The sequence below is a fragment of the Papaver somniferum genome, chromosome 11, assembly GCF_003573695.1.
Source record: "Papaver somniferum cultivar HN1 chromosome 11, ASM357369v1, whole genome shotgun sequence".
In the NCBI taxonomy this organism is placed as follows: Eukaryota; Viridiplantae; Streptophyta; class Magnoliopsida; order Ranunculales; family Papaveraceae; genus Papaver; species Papaver somniferum.
In genome coordinates this window covers 24,592,598-24,614,324 of record NC_039368.1, presented here as the reverse complement: position 1 = coordinate 24,614,324, position 21,727 = coordinate 24,592,598, and the positions used below count along the sequence as shown (strand labels likewise).

At 36.3% G+C, this 21,727-nt stretch overlaps 2 protein-coding genes across 2 annotated transcripts; both read left to right on the top strand.

Annotated features, from left to right (window-relative positions):
* The first annotated feature begins 342 nt into the window (after positions 1 to 342).
* Positions 343 to 1,014, top strand: LOC113324228. Its single transcript, XM_026572548.1, has one exon. It carries the CDS (start codon positions 343 to 345, stop codon positions 1,012 to 1,014), a length of 672 nt encoding a protein of 223 aa, XP_026428333.1.
* Positions 1,015 to 8,353: 7,339 nt separating this feature from the next.
* Positions 8,354 to 17,315, top strand: LOC113323658 (serine/threonine-protein phosphatase BSL3-like). The gene is made up of 21 exons (XM_026571992.1): positions 8,354 to 8,804; positions 9,140 to 9,200; positions 9,326 to 9,404; positions 9,490 to 9,569; positions 9,661 to 9,755; positions 9,872 to 9,971; positions 10,701 to 10,770; positions 10,894 to 10,995; positions 11,106 to 11,187; positions 12,475 to 12,654; positions 13,271 to 13,535; positions 13,639 to 13,879; positions 14,008 to 14,178; positions 14,379 to 14,617; positions 14,820 to 14,904; positions 15,045 to 15,143; positions 15,222 to 15,421; positions 15,526 to 15,601; positions 15,845 to 15,980; positions 16,070 to 16,209; positions 16,585 to 17,315. Exons 1-21 carry the CDS (start codon positions 8,354 to 8,356, stop codon positions 16,666 to 16,668), a joined length of 3,036 nt encoding a protein of 1,011 aa, XP_026427777.1. The 3' UTR covers positions 16,669 to 17,315.
* The last annotated feature ends 4,412 nt before the right edge of the window (positions 17,316 to 21,727 follow it).

Genomic DNA, 21,727 nt, shown 5'->3' with positions numbered 1-21,727 from the left:
CAACTGGGACATTGTTAGAGAAGACATTGTACACATGGTTTAACATTTCTCACTTCTGGGCACATCCTAAAAGAAATGAACTCTAACTTCATATCCCTCATTCCCAAAATTGATAACCCTACCACACCAGCTCACTTCAGACTTATCTCCCTGTGTAATACCACCTACAAAATCATATCTAAACTTCTTGCTCAAAGACTCAAACCCCTTCTACCCAAAATTATATCTCGATTTCAATCTGCCTTTATTCATGGAAGACAAATATCTGACAACATTGCCATCGCTCATGAAATAATCCACCACATGAATACCAGAAGAGGAAAAAAAGGGAGCAATGGAACAATGGGCATAACAATAGATATGGCTAAAGCCTTTGACAGAGTCAACTGGGGTTTCCTTCTTCAAGTTCTATCTCAAATGGGATTCAGTCCTCAGTGGTGCAATCTAATCCACCAATGCATATCAACTACCAGCATGGCTGTCATAGTTAATGGATCTCCAAGAAAGTTTTTCAAACCCTCCAGGGGATTAAGACAAGGGTATCCCCTATCCCTTTACCTTTTCCTCTTCTGTATGGAAGCTCTACCCAGATATCTGACTCATGCTGAAACTCAACACCAAATTCAAGGAATCAAGATTTGCAGGGATGCCCCAGCCATCAACCACCTTCTGTTTGCTGATGAATGCATGGTATTCTGCAAAGCCAATATGCAAGAATGCAATAACCTTATCCAAATCTTTCAAGAATTTGGGCAATCTTCAGGTCAGCTAATAAACTTCTCAAAATCTGGCATCTTCTTCAGCAAGAACACTGCTCCTGAAATAGCTGACAACATCAGTAATACTATGAAAGTTCAAAGGATCAATACATCTGAAAAATATCTAGGATCTCAACTGTTCACAACTAAGAGTAAGATACAAGCATTCAAACCTTGTGTTGACAATCTAAAGTTCAGATTTGCTGGATGGAAGACAAATCTCTCAACTGCTGGGAAAATGACAATGATACAATAAGTTACTTCCACCTCTAGCATCTACCAAATGAATTGCTTCAAAATTCCGAAAACTACTTGCAATGAGATCAATGTCATTCAAAGAGATTTCTTATGGAACAAAGAACAAGACAAATCCAAAGGTCTCTACTATTTTGCTTGGGATGCTGTCAACAAACCTAAAGATCTTGGGGGTCTGGGATTCAAAAACATGGAACTCTTCAACTTGGCTATGTTCACCAAGATCGCCTGGTGACTAATTATGGAACCAGACTCACTATGGAGCAGCACCATGAAGGCATCTCACTACCCCAATACTGAAGTTATAAGAATGGATACAAAGCCTAAGACTACTGACTCTTGGATCTGAAAAGGAATTCTGGAAGGCATAACCTTAATTCAGCAGAACTACATTTGGAAGATCGGTAATGGAATGCAAATTCATATCTGGGAAGACAAATGGATCACCAACAACTCTGATAGAATAACCAAACCTATCCTATGTCCAGAAAACCTCACAACACGCATCTAACTTTTCAACACGTATGGAGAATGGGATATTCATATCTTAAACCAATGGTTCACACCTGACATTAAACACCTCATTCTTCAAACCCCTCACTTCCCAAATGACCAAGATGAAATCCAGTGGGCTCTCACCACCACCAACAAGTTTTCTGTCAAATCCCTATATGACAAACAGATTCAAGACAAGTATGCTAACGACAATCAGATAGCTCCTTGGAACCAAATTTGGGGCCTAGATACTAACCCAATCATCCATTTATTCATCTGGAAATGTGCTCATGGTATTCTCCCAACAAATGCTAAAACAGCTAGCATCTTGAGCTACATAGATCCCATATGCTCTTACTGCAACAATGGAGCTGAAGACATAACACATGTCCTCTTAACCTGCCCAGCCACTTCTGAAGTCTGGAAGAAGCTTTTTGGAGAACATCATAATATATTCTCCTCTTTCAACTCGTTTCATGATTGGTTTAACAACTGGTTCTAGGCAAACAACCTCAATGCAAGCTGGAATGAAACTTATGCCACTATCTGCTGGTTTATCTGGAAGCCAGATGCGACTGGGTCTTTTGAAATATTTCTCTAGCTGCTACAACTACTGCAAGAGACATAACTCAGCATCTCTGCAATCACTCAAGAATGCACCATAAACCAGGGCACATCATTAATAACCTTTACTACCATTCTAATAGTACTAATTCTCCACCTGAGAATTACAGTCAACACAGGCACACCACTGATAAGTTTGGAGTCACTATTAACATGCATATTGATCCAGTTGACCTATGTCATGTTACTAGTGATAATCAATCCTATACCAATTATTCCTTTGTTGCTCTGTCCCTAACAGGTCAATACATGGGAACAAGAAACTTCAAGGACTATACCCCTGGAATCGGAAGAACAGAAAGATCAAGCAGAGGAGCTCAACTTGCTCTGACATGGGGGAAGACTATGCGGCAAACAAACATCAACTTTGCTGCTGAAACTGAAGAAATTCTACAAGCTATCAAAATAGGTTACCAACTGGAGGTTCAACATCGATTCAAAGGAAGAAGAAATCAAAACCAGGACAACAATAACAACAACAATGCACCAATTGATTTCGTCTTAGGGAAACTCACAAAAATTACTGCCCAACAAAACTATGCTGCTATCAATCTAGCCAGGCTAGCTAGGCAATCTAACCTATTCTCTGACTCTAGATGGAAAGGAACTAATCTACAAACCATTATGCTTGTTTTACAGAATTCCACAAACACCTTTCAACTGGATTACTGTAATAATGATAATTATATTTTGAGTGATATATCTGATGCTCGAGAAGGCTCAGGTAGTATCCAAGCTGTAACCATGAGTGGGTTGTCTATCTAGGCACCTAGACTCTTTTCTTAAAAAAAAAAAAAGAAGCTACACTCTTTTGTGGAATATCTTCCCATTGTGCACTCTGTCACAAAAAGTTGGCGCGTTTATAACTTCACCATTTATTGGATTAGATTCCAACGCATAATTAAACTACCAGAGTTACTGTTGAACTATTATAATCTTGTCTCCATATATCTTGAGTGACTATAGCTCAAAAGATCTTAACAATTGATACTTGCCATTCTTTTGATTTGTGGATTAGCCGAGTTTGTATAATCTTGTTGCCTTGCCTCTCACCATGTGGAGAAGTTGACAGGGGTTTCGGCTGGTGATAACGATTTTGTTTGTCTCTGGTGATAACGATTTTGTTAGCAACCAACATCATACAATTCGTTTACTTTATCTCCAGTCAACCATTTGTCCGCATCTTATACTATTTGCACTTTTATTTATTTATTATTATTCCCTGATAATACACGCTCTTCTTTTTATTTGAAAATGAAATCCTGATTTCATGGATAAAACATACGCAAAATGGGTCATTTGTGCAAATATTATTAAAACATGGTTCAAATGGACGAGTAAAAATTAGTATGGGTGAAATGGACATAAAAAATATCAAGGATGAAACTGGATTCATCCTGGCTTAAACTTAAAAAATAGCGAGGATGAAACTGGATACATTCTGTGTAAATTAAAAAATAAAAAAAAGTATTTGAAAATTGGCAGGATGAAACTGTTTGCATCCTAACTATTTTTATATTTTTATCAATTTAAACAATATCAAAATCTAAGTGTCATTTTCATCCAAAAATTATTGATTTTGACCTTTTTAACCAATTTTGTGTAAAGCATGCTTTCTAGCTGAACATAAATGCTGCCGGAGACACTTCAATTTCAAATATTTGATCCGAGCCCTACAAAAGTTATTGAGTTAGCACATATAGCTCATAAGCTCATGTCTCACTGTAAACTTATCCAGTTATAAATAGTACAAGTTGACACATGATGGCTCAAAGAGAACAAGTGGTGATCACATGTAAATCCTGATGGGGATGTCTACAAAATGCAATATATGGCCCACGAAAACATCTCAATTCCCATTTTCACATGCATGCATATCTAACTGACTGAAGTTGTGATCTTTTAGTCTATCTTCATTCTTGTCAGTGTGAAAGTGAAACATTTTCTCCTTTGTGGAAGATTAATAATGTCTTAAAGTATACTTAGGTCCTAAATATTTTGACTAGCTAACCACTAAGTTTTGCTTTTCCAAACAGTTTAATGTTTTTCTTTTTCATTTAATACGAGACAAGAGGTTCCTAGGACATCGACATTTGATAATTTGACAATACTACCAATTAAGCTGGCTGCTAGAGTACTGTATTTGGATTTGTGGTTCATTCCATTAATTATAGATAAGTGGCGTAATAAATGGGAAATTAGCATTTACGCCCAGAGTGAGCTTCAGCAATCAATTGTCACTGAATTGAGATATTCATGCAGTAGCAGTAGTAGTGGACGGGTTCGAAAACATTACTAAACAAGTATTTGACTACTCGTTCGCAACAAAACTTCAAGGGTGCACAAGTCTTCTTATGAAAAAGACATTGCATTTACAAGTTCCAACTCTTCCGTGTATTATTAAAATTGGATTTTTCTAATTCATTTTAGTGACCCCAACTCTTTGATAAATATCTTAATAGATAGATGATGAAATCAGTGAAAAAAAATCACGTAATACGTATTTAAGCGGTTTTCGATAAGAATAATCATTATGAAAATGTCAAAGTACGTAAATTTAAACTAGAACACCGCTGTCACGGTAGGAGGGCCGACCAGTGAAAGCATTTTTCTTGCTGAAACGAAGTGAAAGTATCAGTTTTTCTGAAACGGAAAATTAGTCGATGCATAAACCAAAATATGGCGGCATAATATGTTATGCATCATTTGTGGTGGTTTGCGTAATGGCTATGCATTGAATTTTCCAAAACCATGGTATCATTTTTCCCGAAACAGAGGGTGGTTTGCGTGATGGCTATGCATTGAATTTTCCAAAACTATAGTATTAGTTTTCCTGAAACGGAGGGAGTACATCGTTTTATTAGTTGCAACGGAAAATTAGTTAGATGCATAAATCAAAATATGGCTACACAAAGTATTATTTATCCTTTGTGGTGGTTTGCATAATGAATATACATATAATTTTCTAAAATTGTGCCTACAATAATAAATACATCCAAATTTTTCGTAAAAATTCTAAATTTTATATTCTTGTCTGTACTCACTGCGTAGATTTTTTTATAACCTTTCTAACGAGATAAAATTTGTAAAATTTTAAGGAACGGATTTTTAGATATGTTATATTAAAGTTTGGTTGCCAATTATACCCCTAAAGAATAGGATACCCATGGAGTTATAGTAGTTAGACTAAAAAGGAGGGATATTTTGGTATTATCAAGTGCACACTGTCAAAATCTTTTTATGAAATTGCAAATTTATGTGAGGTTTCAATTTACAAGAAAAAAAAAGAATGATTTTTTAGTGACCATGGCTTTATTAGGCCACCTTCGCTATAGTTATATGAGGTGTCCTAAAGTGTTGAAATGACTAACCTATCCCTAACCTAATTTAATTTAAAACCAACCTAATAACCACCTATATATATATATATATAACCACCACCTCTGATTATCACCACCACCAACCACCGATTACCACCACCACCACCTCCTCCTCCCACCACCACCATCGCCGATTATCACCACCACCGATTACCACCACCACCACCTCCTCCCACCACCACCACCATCGCCGATTATCACCACCACCACCTCCGATTACCACCACCACGTCTATATATATAGCTTAATTTAAAACATTAACAAATATATTCTCACAAACCTATTACTTGTCATTCGTTTTTGGTTGAATAAATGAGAAGTAATCATCAAAATGAGTTGCAAATGGAAGTTGCTGAGAGGTTTGATGGAGGTTTTTTTTCCAGAGAAAAGTTCGGTTACGTCGCAAAAAGTTCGGTTATCACGAATTAATTTTTTCTTAACCGAACTCAGAGTTCGGTTGATTCGCAAAAAATACTTTTAACCGAACTCCTTGTATTAGAACAACACAAGTCCATAAGTTCGGTTCCTTCACAAAATAAGGATATCACCGAACTTTAAGTTCGATTGGTAGAGCAATTTGATATGTAACCGAACACACAAGATGTACCCAAATAAATTGTTAAGTTCAAAGTTCGGTTACCTACCATTTTATACCAGGTAACCGAATATAGCACTGTAACTTTGGTTTTTTTTTTTTTTATCGGTGAGTTCGATTAGATACGCTTTTGGATAAAAGTTTGCGAACCAACCGAACTTCTTACACTTGGAATAATTTTTTTAGCGTAAAATTCTGTTGGATAGTTGGTTGGTATGAACTTTGCGGACCAACGAACTATGTACAGTTGGTAAAATTTTATTTTCACGTAAAATTCGGTTAGTTATTGTTTGCAAAGCAACCGAACTTCTAGACCCTAAAGTTCGGTTATATTGCGGGCAAACCGAACATTACACTGTACGACCAAAACCTCCATTAACGAGCGAGTTCGGTAACCTGCGTGTTTGGAAAACGTAATCGAACTACACTTTCAGGTGTGTTCGGTTACATGTTCTTGACATATGGTAACCGAACTGGCCTAAATCTACATAAAAAATTTCATTTTTTTGAAAGTTTGGAGCAATTAAACCAACATTATCTAAGTTTGAAGCATACCTGATAACCCAAATGCTCTTCCTCCGGTTGTGGTTGGTAAAATCCATCGTTTTCATCTTGAGATTGAGTTTAGGAAGAATACAATCACCATCTAAGAAATAAATCATATCCGGATCATTGTGAAGATTAACAAATACTCTAGGAGCGGAAGGAGATGAGATTTAGACGTGCTATCATCAATTGAATCATCACTTGAATAATCAAGATTAGTGAACTCAATTTTTTTTCTTTATTTTCCATGTTTTTCGTCTTCATCTTCTCTAACTTTACTCTCTCAATAATTCTACTTCTTTAGCTTAATGATTTCACTAATCATTACCCAAAATTAATCAGGAGGGTAGTTTAGGTAATAATATAAATATCTAGATAAGAGGTGACCTAGATTTACTTCTAAATGCCTTATTAAAAATAGAACCATAATCCCCCAAAAAAATCATGGTCCCCAAAAAAACCGTTCAAAAAAAAAAATGGTCATAAAAAGAACTCCCTTTCTTTGGGCCCTCGGAATCGGTCGGCCCGATTAACAGTATATGAATATTTCACAATCGTTGTACTATCATCATTAATCATAATAAAGCCAATATATATGTAAGTTTGATTATAAGTTCAAGTATGCAACTGTGTTTCAAAGGCCACATTGCATTACCAAGTTAGCAACAACAAGTGAGATGAACCATCAGAGACACAAGAAAGTCAAATGCTAAACTATTACTACCATCAATCAAGTTTCAGAGAATAATACTGAATTGCTTGACATATAATGCTGCATCTAATATAAGATGCAAGTTGATTAAAAAATCATTGTACAACACAAAATTGTACAGTATATATAAATTTTAAATTAATCCACGCATTGTGACAATTTTTACGATTAAATTAAATTTTAAATTGAATTTTCATCACTCAATTTTCACAAGCAATCAATTTATTTTCACGCAATTTCTCATACTGAAATAATCATGTAAAATCTTTGGAGTTGCTTAAAGTGACATCATCTTTACATCTTTATGTTTTTTTTATGACGCTCAAATAAAGTCTGTAAAATTGAATTTATTGTATTTTATTAGGGTACCGATATTTACCATCCATCAACGGTTGAAATTGAAATTTCACACCAGATGGGAAGATTCATTTTCTTCAGGAATCACAGCAGTGCCCTCCTCGCGTTTAGTGTAATAAAGCTTTATCGCACCCTAATACCGAAATAGTACTCCCGGTTCAGAAATACAAAAGAAAGGAAACGGAGAACGGAGTTTGGGTTCTTAGATTTGTCTCTAGGGCCATTGAGATCTTCTCCCCCGTTTTTATTCCTCGAACTCTTCGAGGGAAAAAAGAAGAAGAAAAACTAAAAACAGAAAACAAAAACTATGGAGAATAAGCTATAGATTTAGAACCAAAACCTAAATTAATCTCTCTTTTTTTTTTTTTTTTTTCATTTATTGCATCTCCCCAATTATTTATTACTAGTTGTTTATTTATTTTATCATCATTAATTCATCTTTGATCCGAGAGCAAAAGGGTTTGTTTGCATTTGTTAATTTCAATGATCTTGTAATGAAAATTCTTTATAATAATTATAATGTTGTTGATGACGACGATGAAAAATGATTCGAATCGATTGGAAGAAGAAGAAGAATCAAATCGTTATTACTGAATCTTGAATAACAACAAGGAGGTTTTTGAATCAAAAAATGGAGGTTGACGATTCAACATCATCAGAAATCGATCGGGATCCGGTTCAAAATCAAGACCCTAATTCACCATCTTCTTCTATCGATAATAATAATAAACATGGTGGTGGTGGTGAAGTGCTTAGTGGTGGTAATGATGAGCAAATACCATCTGGTGCATCAACACCAACCATGGCAGAAACACAACAATCTTCTTCTTCGTCTTCTGTTGTTGGACCAAGACCAGCTCCATCTTATACAGTGGTTAATGCTTTAATGGATAAGAAAGAGGATGGACCAGGTTCAAGGTGTGGTCATACTTTAACAGCAGTTTCAGCCGTCGGAGAAGAAGGTACACCTGGTTATATTGGTCCTCGTCTTATTCTATTTGGTGGTGCTACTGCTCTTGAAGGCAATTCTGCTGCTTCTGGTCCTCCTACTTCTGGTCCACCTCCTGCTGCTGCTGGCATTCGTATGTTCTCCAATCCTTTTCCTTTTTTTTTTCCGAGTTAGATTATTTCATTTGGGTTCTCAATTAGAGGAAAATGTGATGAAAACCCTAATTTTATATTCTGAAAAGAATTAGCTTTTTGTTGTATGTAATTTTTGTAGAAACAAGGTTGTAGTCTATTGAGATTTCCTTTACAAATGACATTGCGATGAGATTTAATAGAAAAGCATGAAAGGATAAGCTACATTGGCTAGAAAGAGCAAATGCTGGAATTGAAATTTATTTACTTTTCTTTTGCCTACTGCAAGAACAACCATTAGAGTTGATTTTTCTATACTTGCAAATGTTGATTGCAGGTCTAGCTGGTGCAACTGCTGATGTCCACTGTTACGATGTGTTGTCCAATAAATGGTCTAGGTAAGCAGTGAGCTTCGCGATTTTTGATCTTTATTGGTCAGAGGATTTCATCTTTATTTGATTTCCTTGAGATATTAATTGTAGCTTTCCTATCTAATTTATGCTTTCCATCAAATTCTTTGTAGGCTTGTCCCACTGGGAGAACAACCGTCACCAAGGGCAGCACATGTGGCAACTGCTGTGGGTACTATGGTGGTTATTCAGGTTGGCATTGAAAGCTAAACTAGTGAGCTGCTAGGATTTAATCTTTTATTTATGCCAATTGACATAAATGGATTTATTTTACCAGGGTGGAATCGGTCCAGCAGGTTTGTCCGCGGAGGATCTTCACGTGCTCGACCTTACACAACAACGACCACGATGGCACAGGTTAGGCTTGACAATATGGATGCATGAATACTTCTTTTGATGATTTTTCTTGGTCTAAACAAGTTTTACTTGCCCCTTATTCTTTTGATAGGGTTATTGTTCAAGGTCCTGGACCGGGGCCACGTTATGGACATGTCATGGCTCTTGTTGGGCAAAGATTTCTTTTGGCAATTGGTGGAAATGATGGTAAGGAAACACTCATCACAGTTGAAGACCTCTTTAATTACAATGTCCATTGCATTTAGTTGTTGCCTCTTGGGGTTTGTTTGAGATTATATTGGTAACATTGCTCTGTTTTCTAGGGAAAAGGCCTTTAGCTGATGTTTGGGCACTGGACACAGCTGCTAAGCCTTACGAATGGCGTAAGTTGGAACCTGAAGGGGAAGGTCCTCCTCCGTGCATGTGAGTTTCCTACTTTATCCTATGTAAATGCTTGTGACTTTCTTACCTGATTTGTACGTAACGAATCAGCAAAAAGAGGAAAAATAAAGAATCAGCAAAAAGAGGAAAAATAACGAATCAGCAAAAAGAGGAAAAAGAAGAAAAAGGAACATCTATACATTCTACACTAAGAAATGCCGGCTTAGGTGGTGCTAGATGCCGAGTTTACTTTTTCTTACTCTATGTATAATTTTACTCCAGATGGTCAAATATTTGAGTTAGTTGGATAAAATACCATTGACACTAGTGTTTTTTCATTGTTAGTAAGCTTGTAAAGTATTAATGAAGATGCATCAATTTCACAATGCCAACTGTTCGTCGAAGACTAAAACAATTAATGTTTTTCATCTGTCTGTGAAGTTACGGGAACTACATCTGTTATATTCTATTGATGTTCCCTAAGGAGGAATAATCTACTTTTTTTACGCAATATGTGCAATTTACCATCTGTATGGGTCTTGGAATGATAAATGCTGTGCGGTGAACTTCAGATGTTAGGTTGAGAGCGGTGCTTCTATGAAAGAAAAGTGTGAGAATCATTTATGATTCTGATGAGATGGTTGTTTCACTGATTAGATTTCGTATAGGGTCAGCTAATTTGAGTGCACTCTTGGTCCCGTGGTTACGGCAAGCATGTAGCAGGAAGAGTATATCTGTTTCTATCTGATTGTTGCTTGGTGTTTCACGTAGGTATGCAACTGCTAGTGCACGTTCTGATGGTCTTCTTTTGCTTTGCGGAGGGAGGGATGCGAACAGTGTGGTGAGCTAAAATAGCAACTCAATGCGTACTTATTAGAGTAGAAAAGGAAGAAGGAAAAATTCTATATAGCCATTTTTCCTTTCTGGTAAATGTCTCATAACATTCATAACTTGTCCTTTGCAGCCATTAGCGAGTGCATATGGTCTTGCAAAACATAGAGATGGGCGTTGGGAATGGGCAATTGCCCCTGGTGTCTCGCCATCTCCACGATACCAACATGCAGCAGTTAGTTCCTCTTACTTTACCTTGTCATTTTGTGTGCTTATAGATTCTTATTATTAGATATATTGTTGTTTTATCTTTTTGGATTATGTAGTGCTTACTCCTTTTTCTAGGTTTTTGTTAATGCACGGCTTCATGTGTCCGGAGGTGCACTTGGTGGTGGGCGCATGGTTGAAGACTCATCAAGTGTTGCAGGTATGCTTGGTTCTCACTCCCAGATGTGTGTTAATTTAATGTATATGGAGTATGAAGATGTGGGTAGTTAATGTTAAACCTTCAACATCGAGAACCATCACAGAGGAGATTTATTCCCTATTTTAAAAGGATAATGTTGTTAATTATCTGCTTTCACTCCTTTGTTGTAGTTACCAATCTTATAGTTTCTCAGTAGCCAACCTGATACATATCACCATCGTTTTCTGTTCATGTTTAAATAGTGGATATTAGGACATGCGGTATTCAGTTTTCTACTTTCCTTTGGTAATATTTCAAAGTCCAAATTATTTTCCTTATGCGCTTTTATGCAACTCACTTCATCTTACAAACTCTTTCTCAGAATTCCTAAAAAAAATATAAATTCATAATGAAGATATAAAGTATATCACTTTTAAAGTATGTGTAAGAAAAATAAAATACTGAGCATGTTAAGTAACACGACTCACACCCTCCAAAACCAAGAAATTGTTCGATTAGTTGAATCTTGATGTCATAAATCCACCCGTTATATTGCAGTCTAAATAAAATGACAACACAAACAATTGCAAAGTCTCTCAGATTGGAAAAACTCATGTTCGAAGATCAACTAGTATGATATAATGCTAGAGCTGAAAATTGTCTGTACAAAGAGTAAACTGGTGCACTTATCTTGACAACTAGTAGGCAATTTAAGATGGATATTACAGAGGGGTAAAGTCGGTGGAAACAGAAATAAAAAATCTATTGGTGCTGCACAGTAATGAGTATCATCGAAGTTTTAAGCCTTGGTGAAGAAACACATGTTTATGCCTTGTGCTGCCCAATTTTGTACAGTTGGACTACTGTGCAGGACGCCTTAACAAACCTTCTACCGCAGTGAGTGACCAGTTTATGAGTCAATTTTAAGTGCGAATTGGTCAATCGAACCTGAGATTTATTGCCAATGTATAATCTGTGTGTATCTGTTTAGGAATACCTAGAGAAACAGAGCCTATAATTGTCTCTGAAATTACTTACTTAGATCCTTGTGCTTTTTAATTATAACTTCTTAAAAGAGGAGATCCGAAAATAACAACTATGTAATAAAACAAGAGTACTTTTTTTCTAATGCAGATGAGATTTTATTTTAGCTCTTCTTATGAACAAAGATTGGATAACTTGTATTTGATTTGGTTGAGATACTTGTTACTCTTCAGGAGTTCTTGTCTTCCTTTTTTTAGAATCCTTATTAATCCCAAAACAGTTACTAAGAGCGATTTGGATGTTATCCTTTTTTTCCTTGTTAAGTGCTGGATACTGCCGCTGGAGTCTGGTGTGACACAAAAGCCGTTGTGACAACCCCCAGGACTGGCAGATATAGTGCTGATGCAGCTGGTGGAGATGCTGCTGTTGAGTTGACGAGACGTTGTAGGCATGCAGCTGCTGCTATTGGAGACCATGTTTTCATTTATGGTGGACTTCGTGGTGGTAAGATAAGAACCGGGTTATTTTACCTCTTATTGAGGGTGCATTCAGTTTTGATGTGTTTGGTCAACTAGTTATGACTTCCGTGCATTGGTTTAATGAGGATCACTTGTTTTCATTTATGGTGGACTGCAGACTTTTTAGGTGCTCTAATGAGAATCACTAGAAATCTAGTGTTAATGACAAATCACAGTATCTGGTTTCCTGATCACATATTCAGTGGTTAAACCAGCTAGCCATTGTTCCGGTTTGACAAAATTGCCAGTATATACTTGGCCCCATCACTAGACAGTACTCAGAAACAATATCTTATTTCTCTCGACAAAGTACCTTTTCTTGATCATGGTTTATAATATCTGTACACCGATCTATTATCCCAGCAAGTCTTCTTGTTGTGGTTAAATGCGTATACCATTCAAGAAATGTAAACTTTTGGCTACAAATACAATATCACAATGGTTTTCGAGCACAGCTAGTAATCGACCCAGCATTTAGATGTGGTTTTTGAGCTTTTGTATCATATTATGTATCTACATTTTGCATCTCTACTACTGAATTTTGTTTTGGTTGATCTCTACGATTGAAACTATCCAGCAAATTTACGGTTTTATCTCTGTAGGGGTGTTGCTGGATGACCTTCTTGCTGCTGAAGATCAAGCTGCCGCTGAAACAACAAGTGCAGCTTCACATGCAGCTGCAGCAGCTGCAGCATCTAATGTACAGTCAGGGAGATTAACTGGAAGATATGGGTTTCTTGATGAAAGATCGAGGCAAGCAGAAGCAAGTCCAGATGGTGGCGCTGTTGTGTTGGGAAGTCCTGTAGCTCCTCCTGTGAATGGAGATATGTACACCGATATAAGCACTGACAATGCCTTGCTTCCAAGGTAAACTTATAGACATCCATTAATATGCTAATTTCTGACTTACTACCTTCGTTCTTAGTAGTTTCTTTGACGGGGGTTCTTAGAATGGACTGTGCTTTTGCAGGAGACCGAAAGGCGTTGAGTACTTGGTAGAAGCCTCAGCAGCGGAGGCCGAGGCTATTAGTGCTGCCCTAGCCGCAGCTAAAGCCCGACAAGTTAATGGAGAAGTTGAGCAGTCACCAGATAGGAGTGACCGTGGGGCAGAAGCTACCCCAAGCGGAAAACAAATGTCTACAATTAAAATGCAAGATTCTCCTATGTCAAATATCATCCCTGCTCCTGGCGTTCGGCTACACCACAGAGCTGTAAGTAGAAATATCCCGTACCTGTGTTTGATATTTGAATGTTATGTCTGGCAGGGTTTCTGATATAAAAACACCGTTATTCTTTATTCTAGTTTAACTCTGGCCCTATTCTCCCTACATATCTACAGGTGGTTGTAGCTGCAGAGACTGGGGGAGCTCTAGGTGGTATGGTCAGGCAGCTTTCAATTGATCAGTTTGAAAATGAAGGCAGGAGGGTTAGCTATGGAACTCCTGAGAGCGCCACAGCGGCTAGGAAGCTATTGGATAGACAAATGTCTATCAATAGTGTGGCTAAGAAGGTAGAATTTATTTCGTATTCTGTTTGAATGTGGAGGAATTTTTGATTCAAATGGTGTTTGAGCACTATAATCTTCATATTTTGAATTAAAGATGCTTTGGTATTAACCATCAAATGGCAAAGTCTCTTACATACGAAAAATAAATTATGTGATTATATGCTAGTAGTTTCACTATCCTTCTTAAACTTTATACCTCTCAGGTAATTGCACATCTTCTGAAGCCTCGTGGTTGGAAGCCTCCTGTACGCAGGCAATTTTTCTTAGATTGTAATGAAATTGCCGAGCTTTGTGATTGTGCGGAACGAATATTTTCTACTGAACCAACTGTTCTAAAAATCAAAGCTCCTGTGAAGATATTTGGTGATTTGCATGGGCAGTTTGGGGATCTCATGCGCCTGTTTGATGAGTATGGATCTCCGTCAACTGCTGGAGACATATCGTAAGTCCCTGCTTTTCTTAATTATGTGCATGCTACATAACACCTGATTTTGATAGTGTTACAATGTTCAAATGTTGGATGATTTTGGCAAATATTTTTGGTGTGTTGCTGTGTATATGATTTTGAGGAATGATATAAGACCCACATTGCAAACAGATTGAGTATTCATTCATCTGTGCTATTTTCTGTTAATGTCCTGCAGATATATTGACTATCTCTTCTTGGGTGATTATGTTGATCGGGGACAACACAGTTTAGAAACTATAGCCCTTCTGCTTGGTTTGAAGGTACCACCTGGGATAGTATTTCCATTTTAAAATTTAGAACGCTTTTACTGACACTAATTGTTCATTTGATCATCTATCTTTTTTCATCTCTATTTTTCATTATTTGTTGTTGTCAATCTGCATGGGCATTTGCATTGCAGGTCGAGTATCAACAAAATGTACATCTAATTCGGGGAAACCATGAAGCTGCAGACATCAATGCTTTATTTGGCTTTCGGATTGAGTGCATAGAGCGAATGGTATGTGATTTTGATAGACAACTATATAATTTTCTTATTTCGGTTTCAATTTTATCAACTGAATCATTTTGATGATAGGGTGAGCGGGACGGAATATGGGCTTGGCATCGCATAAACCGGTTGTTTAATTGGCTTCCTCTGGCAGCCCTAATCGAAAAGAAAATCATTTGCATGCACGGTGGCATCGGGAGGTCAATTAATCACATAGAACAAATAGAGAGCCTTCAACGTCCTATTACAATGGAAGCGGGTTCAGTTGTTCTTATGGATTTATTATGGTTGGTACATTTCTCACTCCTGAACATTTTTCCCTTAGTGTAAGCAGCCACTTCTTATTAGATTTGTTCTTTATACTCGGTTTCATCTGATATTCTATTTATAGGTCCGACCCTACAGAGAATGATAGTGTTGAAGGGCTGCGGCCAAATGCCAGAGGTCCTGGTTTGGTTACTTTTGGGGTGAGCACCTTGACTGTATGCGTTACTTTTTTTAGATGTTCGGTTAATATTCGAATCAGCAGTATGTTTCCTCTTGCTCTAAAGAACGGGTTGCTGATTGCAAACATTGGCTGAATCATTCTTATGGAAAAGTGAACTTCTGCTGTACACCGAAATAATACTATTTATGATTTTTATTCTCCTACTTCTGCATCACTTGTTAGTTTTCCCTAGCCTAAAACTAACTTATGCCATATATTATAGCCTGACCGGGTTATGGAGTTCTGCAATAACAATGATCTCCAGTTGATTGTGCGCGCACATGAGTGTGTAATGGATGGTTTTGAACGTTTCGCTCAGGGACATTTGATAACTCTTTTCTCGGCTACCAATTATTGTGGTACGTTACTTCCAGTATCCTTTCCTTCCGGATTAAACTCTAAAGTGATCTTATTCTTTTATTTTTTTCTGGGTAATTGCTTGCTACAGGTACTGCAAATAATGCAGGAGCTATCCTAGTTCTTGGAAGAGACCTTGTGGTCGTTCCAAAACTCATTCATCCTTTACCACCAGCAGTTACGTCACCGGAGGCATCACCAGAGCGCCATGTAGATGATACATGGATGCAGGTAATTTATATGATTAACTTGTACTCCATAAAAAACATCTTTTTAGCTGTTCTTTCCATATTGATATACATTAAAAAAAGAATATTATCTTGTATTTCTAGGTCGTTGTTTTCTAATGAATTTGTCATTTACATTTTCCTCCATCCTCTACAAACCGACATACATACACACTATTTTCTCGTATCTTCCAGATCCTCTACTCTATCCCTTCACTATCTAAAGATATTGTGTGTGATGATATGGTTTGCAGTATTGTTAGTCAGGGAGCATACATGTTCCCACAGCTATTATGTTTTATATATAATGCTGCTTAGTCAGAAATGCAAATTTTTCTTACTTTTGATAAACTGACTGTTTTCTTTTGGGAACCATTAGGAGCTTAATGCTAATAGACCACCTACACCAACCAGAGGTCGGCCTCAAACTGCAAATGATCGTGGTTCTCTTGCTTGGATTTAAAGGTCATTCTTTCTCAGAAAATTGATATTCGGTGACAAGGTTTTGCACCCCGCTAAGCTGGTGCTAGTGAGTGCTGTCTGGGATTTGTTTTAATAAAATCTTATGTGAAGCACGAGGCATTGGAATTCGGGAAAGAATTATAAAATCAACTTCTGATTTGTTTGTGAAATCTAAGTATTCTGAGAGGAGCCTTCTGTTTCAGTTGCAGTAGTACCAGAGGATATTTTGACTTGGTAAATCACAGGTGGCATGGGTTGCATTGACCACCCTACAAAGAAAAAACAGCTACATGAGTCTTAGTATGGTCGTCCCTTGTAAATTGAACAACGAGCAAATGGGAATTTTACAGTCTTTGTTCTGGTTAGTAAATGGTATTTGCTTCATCAATTAGGTATATTATTCTTTCTTTTTGCCGTTGTTAGCCATCTTTTTTATTTTATATTTTTGGGAAGAAATATTCATATGAATCACTGCCGGTGTTCATTCATCCATGTATCATATTGTGTTTTCTTGTGTAATTTCCCTTCGTGGTTACTGCCTGTACAATGTATAACCTAACCTCCTATATATCGTGTGAAGAGAAGTGATTTTTGTCTCTTAATATAGTAACATTTGAGAAACTTGAAAGAACAGTGATAATTTTGTTTCAGATTGTCTAGTCAGAGATTTTGTTCTTGAATCTGCTTTGAAATATTTTTATCTATACCGTAGTTTTGTAAAGTAGAAATTTACGTTTACTCCCATAGTTGTTGGGCTTTGGACGTTCTAGTCCTCCCTTCTCAAACCTAGTACTAGGAGATCCAAATTCACAAAAACTTAGACGACTTAGTCTTTTCATGGACGATTCAGTCCAGAATTGTTTTTTTTTGATGACAAAAATACCCATCATTCAAATGCAATATTATCTCTTTGTGATTTCATTTCATTTTCATGGAACCAGCTCTCTTGAGCGAAGAAGAAATCGTAATACCTACTCTCGTCGTGTCATGGGAAGTTCAATCTCCAAAGCATCATAATAAAAAAAAAACACTCGGTTCAACTTGGAAAACCTAAATCATCAATTTATCTTCTGGAAGATTAACTTGAAATTAAGAGGAAAAATCGACGAGATTTAGTTTCAGCGGGTTTCATCATTGAAGGCGATTTGAAAGATAGGTGAATATGTTCTTATCTTTTGATTTGATCGCCACTGTTAATCTTTCGATTTGAAATCGATTTCAGATATTTTTGTTCCACGTTTGAAAAACCTAATTACTGTGTTTTCAATTCGAATTTCCTTTTCGATCAATAATAAGAATTTAGATTGATAATCATCTCATCTTGATCGACCTTCTTGTTGTGTTTGATTTTTTTTTTCCTTTTATTATTATTTCATCAATTGTTGCTTGTTTGATTACCAGTTGTTGCGAGAACTTCAGTTAAATTATTGTAGAAGGAATCGAGGTATTTGAGAAGGAAATTGCTGGAGTCAAACAAAATAATTGCTGACCAAAAGTAGTAAATTAATGTTCCTGCTTATCATTTAAATTCCACTATTAGGTTGAATTTTTTGTGTTGAATTTGTTGAATTTAATAATTTTTCTTAATAGTAGCAAGACTGACTGGATTTTGAAATGATGGTTCATAATTAGTTTACATTTAGCCGTATCATAAATTGATTAATAAACTAAACAACTTATTAGTTGTGTATGAATACTTCAAAAAATCATCTTAATTGAAGTTTTGTATCAGAATCTCATATTCACGTGTGGTAGGTCTCAAGACATGGCTGATTACACGGATTTACTATAAACTTAGTGATATTTTTCATCTTGGATTAAGTTGGTAATTAAGTATTTGGTATTCTAACTTCTATAAACGTATAATTCCACCGACTCCAACAATACATTCCTACATACAGTTTTCTTAAACTTCAGCATTTGGTTTCTTTCTTTGCTATTGGAATCGCAGCCTTAACCTTCTGAATTTAGATTAATAACACTGAATACTATTAATTGTTATGAGTAATGATGGTACAAGGGGCTCTGATGAGTTTTTATTTTATTGCGCATTGTTATGAGTAGTGGTAGTACAAGGGGTAAGTGAAGATGTATTTTTTTGTATGCCAATCAGAAGAAGAAAATATGAAGAATTTAATTGTTTTTCCTGGAAGTGGATCTTTGGATTTGCCCAGGAAAGAGTATATGAAAATGATTCATATACCCTTGTTAGTTATTTTTGTTATCAATTTTGACTTGTGGATACTGAACTCAAGTAGAGTTTACTAGAAAAAAAGAGTTGATTTTGGTTGCATATTTCCTTTTATTGCAGGGACGATTGAAAGTTAGGGACTTTGGATGGTCGGACATACAATGTGTGGGACATTGGATTACTTAGCACCAAAGATAGTTTAAAACAAAGGTTTTGACTACTCAATTTTACTTTTTGGGTTCCATCATTTGAAGCCCAGACGCAAAACAAAATATTTATAAGGTATTGAATAAGGATCTTAGAGGTTCAGCTTTTGCAGCTACATGGTTACGTAATAATTTGAACATTCATGACATTTAAAAAAATAAATTGTATCGGTTCTTGTTCGCAATGCAATTGGTATAGGTCATTTTGTTCGAAGTGCAATTGGTATAGGGCGTTGTGCACAGACTCCTGCACCCCTACCGTCTCAGAGAGATGATAGAGGCAGTGGCTCAAGTAGATCACAAGCAATAGGAGGATACAGTGGAGGTGATAGGGGTCGTAGCCATGGGTACCACCCTTATTTTGCATTTGATTGAATAAATGAACCAAATTATAAAATAATGCTAGTTGATATATCTTGGGTGCTCATATCTTCTTAATAATCTCATGTAGGAATACGTAACTGCTAGTGCATGCAGCAACAATGCTTCAAACTTTTCGTCATTAATGCTCATATCTTTAACAGTGCTCATATCTTCTTAATAATCTTATATGCAGAAGCATGTAATTACTAATGTTGATTCTTTATGTGTACATAGTTGTACACATTTTGACTTTTAATGTGTACATAGTTGTACACACATAATAGTACCATAAACAAAACAAAAAAAACAAAAAAGTGCTTTCTAGTCTTAGGATATTTCAGCCTATTTTTGAGCTAATATAAAGAATTGGGTTAGGTAACAAGTGTTGTTGTTATTGCTTGTTTTGGTTGTGGTTTATATATGTTTATTCTTTCCAGCCTAAACTTGCTTCGGTTGTACACAGTTATCCATATACTTTCTTATGAAATCGTATTAACGTGCACTAATGATTATGAAATGAATGGACTCCTCAAGCTGGTTACATATTGCGTTTTTTTATACTAGAGTTAGAATCTATCATAAAAAAACATCTTTACCCATAGTTAAAAGAGTAACCTCCTTCTATTCGCATATACTTTAGCTATCAAATGTCGGGCCTCCAAACGTTTCGTACCGGTAGTGAAGGTCGTTTTCAAGGTCAAAAAAGTACCTCCTTGTATCCGCATACTGCATACTTCTCTAGTACAAGTGACATAATTTATTTACTAGATTCTATATTTATGACTATCTAGTTCCATAAAGTACTTAGTCAGGGAAGTGGGTGAAATTATTTCGTTTACAAGAGTAAATTGGACATACATAGATGCTGCATGTCATGTCGGTTTTCAGTTTATTAGAGTCCATGAGTAATTTACAATTTCAACTGAATTTCATACATTTCACTTTTCACTCCTTTTAGAATATGTGAAGACAATCAGGGTTCTCCAAGTCCTACTTTATGTCTAAGTACCGACTCTAGTTACACATTCTGCTGTGAGGATTCTACAAGTGGTGGATATTTTGTACAAGCGGGCAGGAATGTATGTCGCTTGTATACTGTTCATTTTGTTTTTGTAATGACCTTATATAGTATCTTATATATGATATTTTTTGTTTTATTCTTTGTCCATTGGAAATCTTTTCAGTATACATAACTCTTTCTTTACATATGTTGCATTTTTGCTACTTTGAAAAGAAAACAATCCTAAATCATTATGTGATTGTATCCTTGACTTTTTATGCCTCTTCACATGTTGATCGCTAATGTGCACATAGTTGTATACCTGTTGATTATTCATATGTAAATAGTTGTACACTTGTTGATTTCTAATGTGTACATAGTAGTACACATGTTTAACATGATTTTGTCATTACATTAGTTGGTCTTGATACTTATCGTCTTATTTTCTTTGAAAAGGTACCTCAAAAGGCTTGCTGACATATCCAAGGTTGAAAAGTGGATTCGATGGATGAGGCAGTATTGCGGATAAAAGCAGCCGTTGATGCAAGAAAGAAGTGAGGTGCAGACCTTTTGCACCTCAACGTACTGTATGCCTCCCCAACGGACCACAAGCGATCCTGAACACTTCCTTTGTGTTCCTCAGTCCATTCATGTGACATCTACAACTCCAAAACTACTCAAGTAAGGTACACACAAAATTTCATACACCAACCAATTCTTAGTTGATATCAAAGTTGTTGTGTGTACATTAAGAAGTAATTCTAGCTAGTTTTTCTCATGTTTTAACTTACCAACTCTGCAATTCTTAGTTGGTTATGTGAACACTCGATCCTACTGTGTATTTTCTAAGTTGATGTGTGATAACTACTTAACCGGTGTATTTTCTGGTACACCAGTTATATGGGTGTACATAAAAGTACACCTTTCTATGTGCTTGCTATACGAGGTGTTTATGCTTGTACACCAGTTATATATTGTGATGTCCTTACCGAATTTGGTTGCTGGACCATTGTGATCTGAAACAACTTTTGATTGATGGCACTATCGTTGGTTGTGCACTGGATGGTGCCGAAGGGCCACAATAGATGGAAGCATGGGTACGGGCATTAACCTTAGGGTATGAATTGTAATTTAGCTGTGTTACAACGATACACCTAAAAAGAATAATCAGTCGTATCGATACGTATTTACACGGATACGCGTACTAATACTCCCAATACTTCAAGATACAACTTAGTTAGAAAACTTTGACTAAATATTAGAAAATTTAGTTATTTTACTAGATTGTATGAGAAGTTTT

What these genes read in the sequence shown, in the direction of transcription:
- LOC113324228 (XM_026572548.1), top strand. Translation starts at nt 343, where the DNA reads ATGGGCATAACAATAGATATGGCTAAAGCCTTTGACAGAGTCAACTGG.
- LOC113323658 (XM_026571992.1), top strand. Translation starts at nt 8,354, where the DNA reads ATGGAGGTTGACGATTCAACATCATCAGAAATCGATCGGGATCCGGTT. An exon ending in TCCTGCTGCTGCTGGCATTC is followed by an intron (nt 8,805 to 9,139) that starts GTATGTTCTCCA and finishes TGTTGATTGCAG; the next exon opens with GTCTAGCTGGTGCAACTGCT. An exon ending in TCAATAGTGTGGCTAAGAAG is followed by an intron (nt 14,179 to 14,378) that starts GTAGAATTTATT and finishes TATACCTCTCAG; the next exon opens with GTAATTGCACATCTTCTGAA.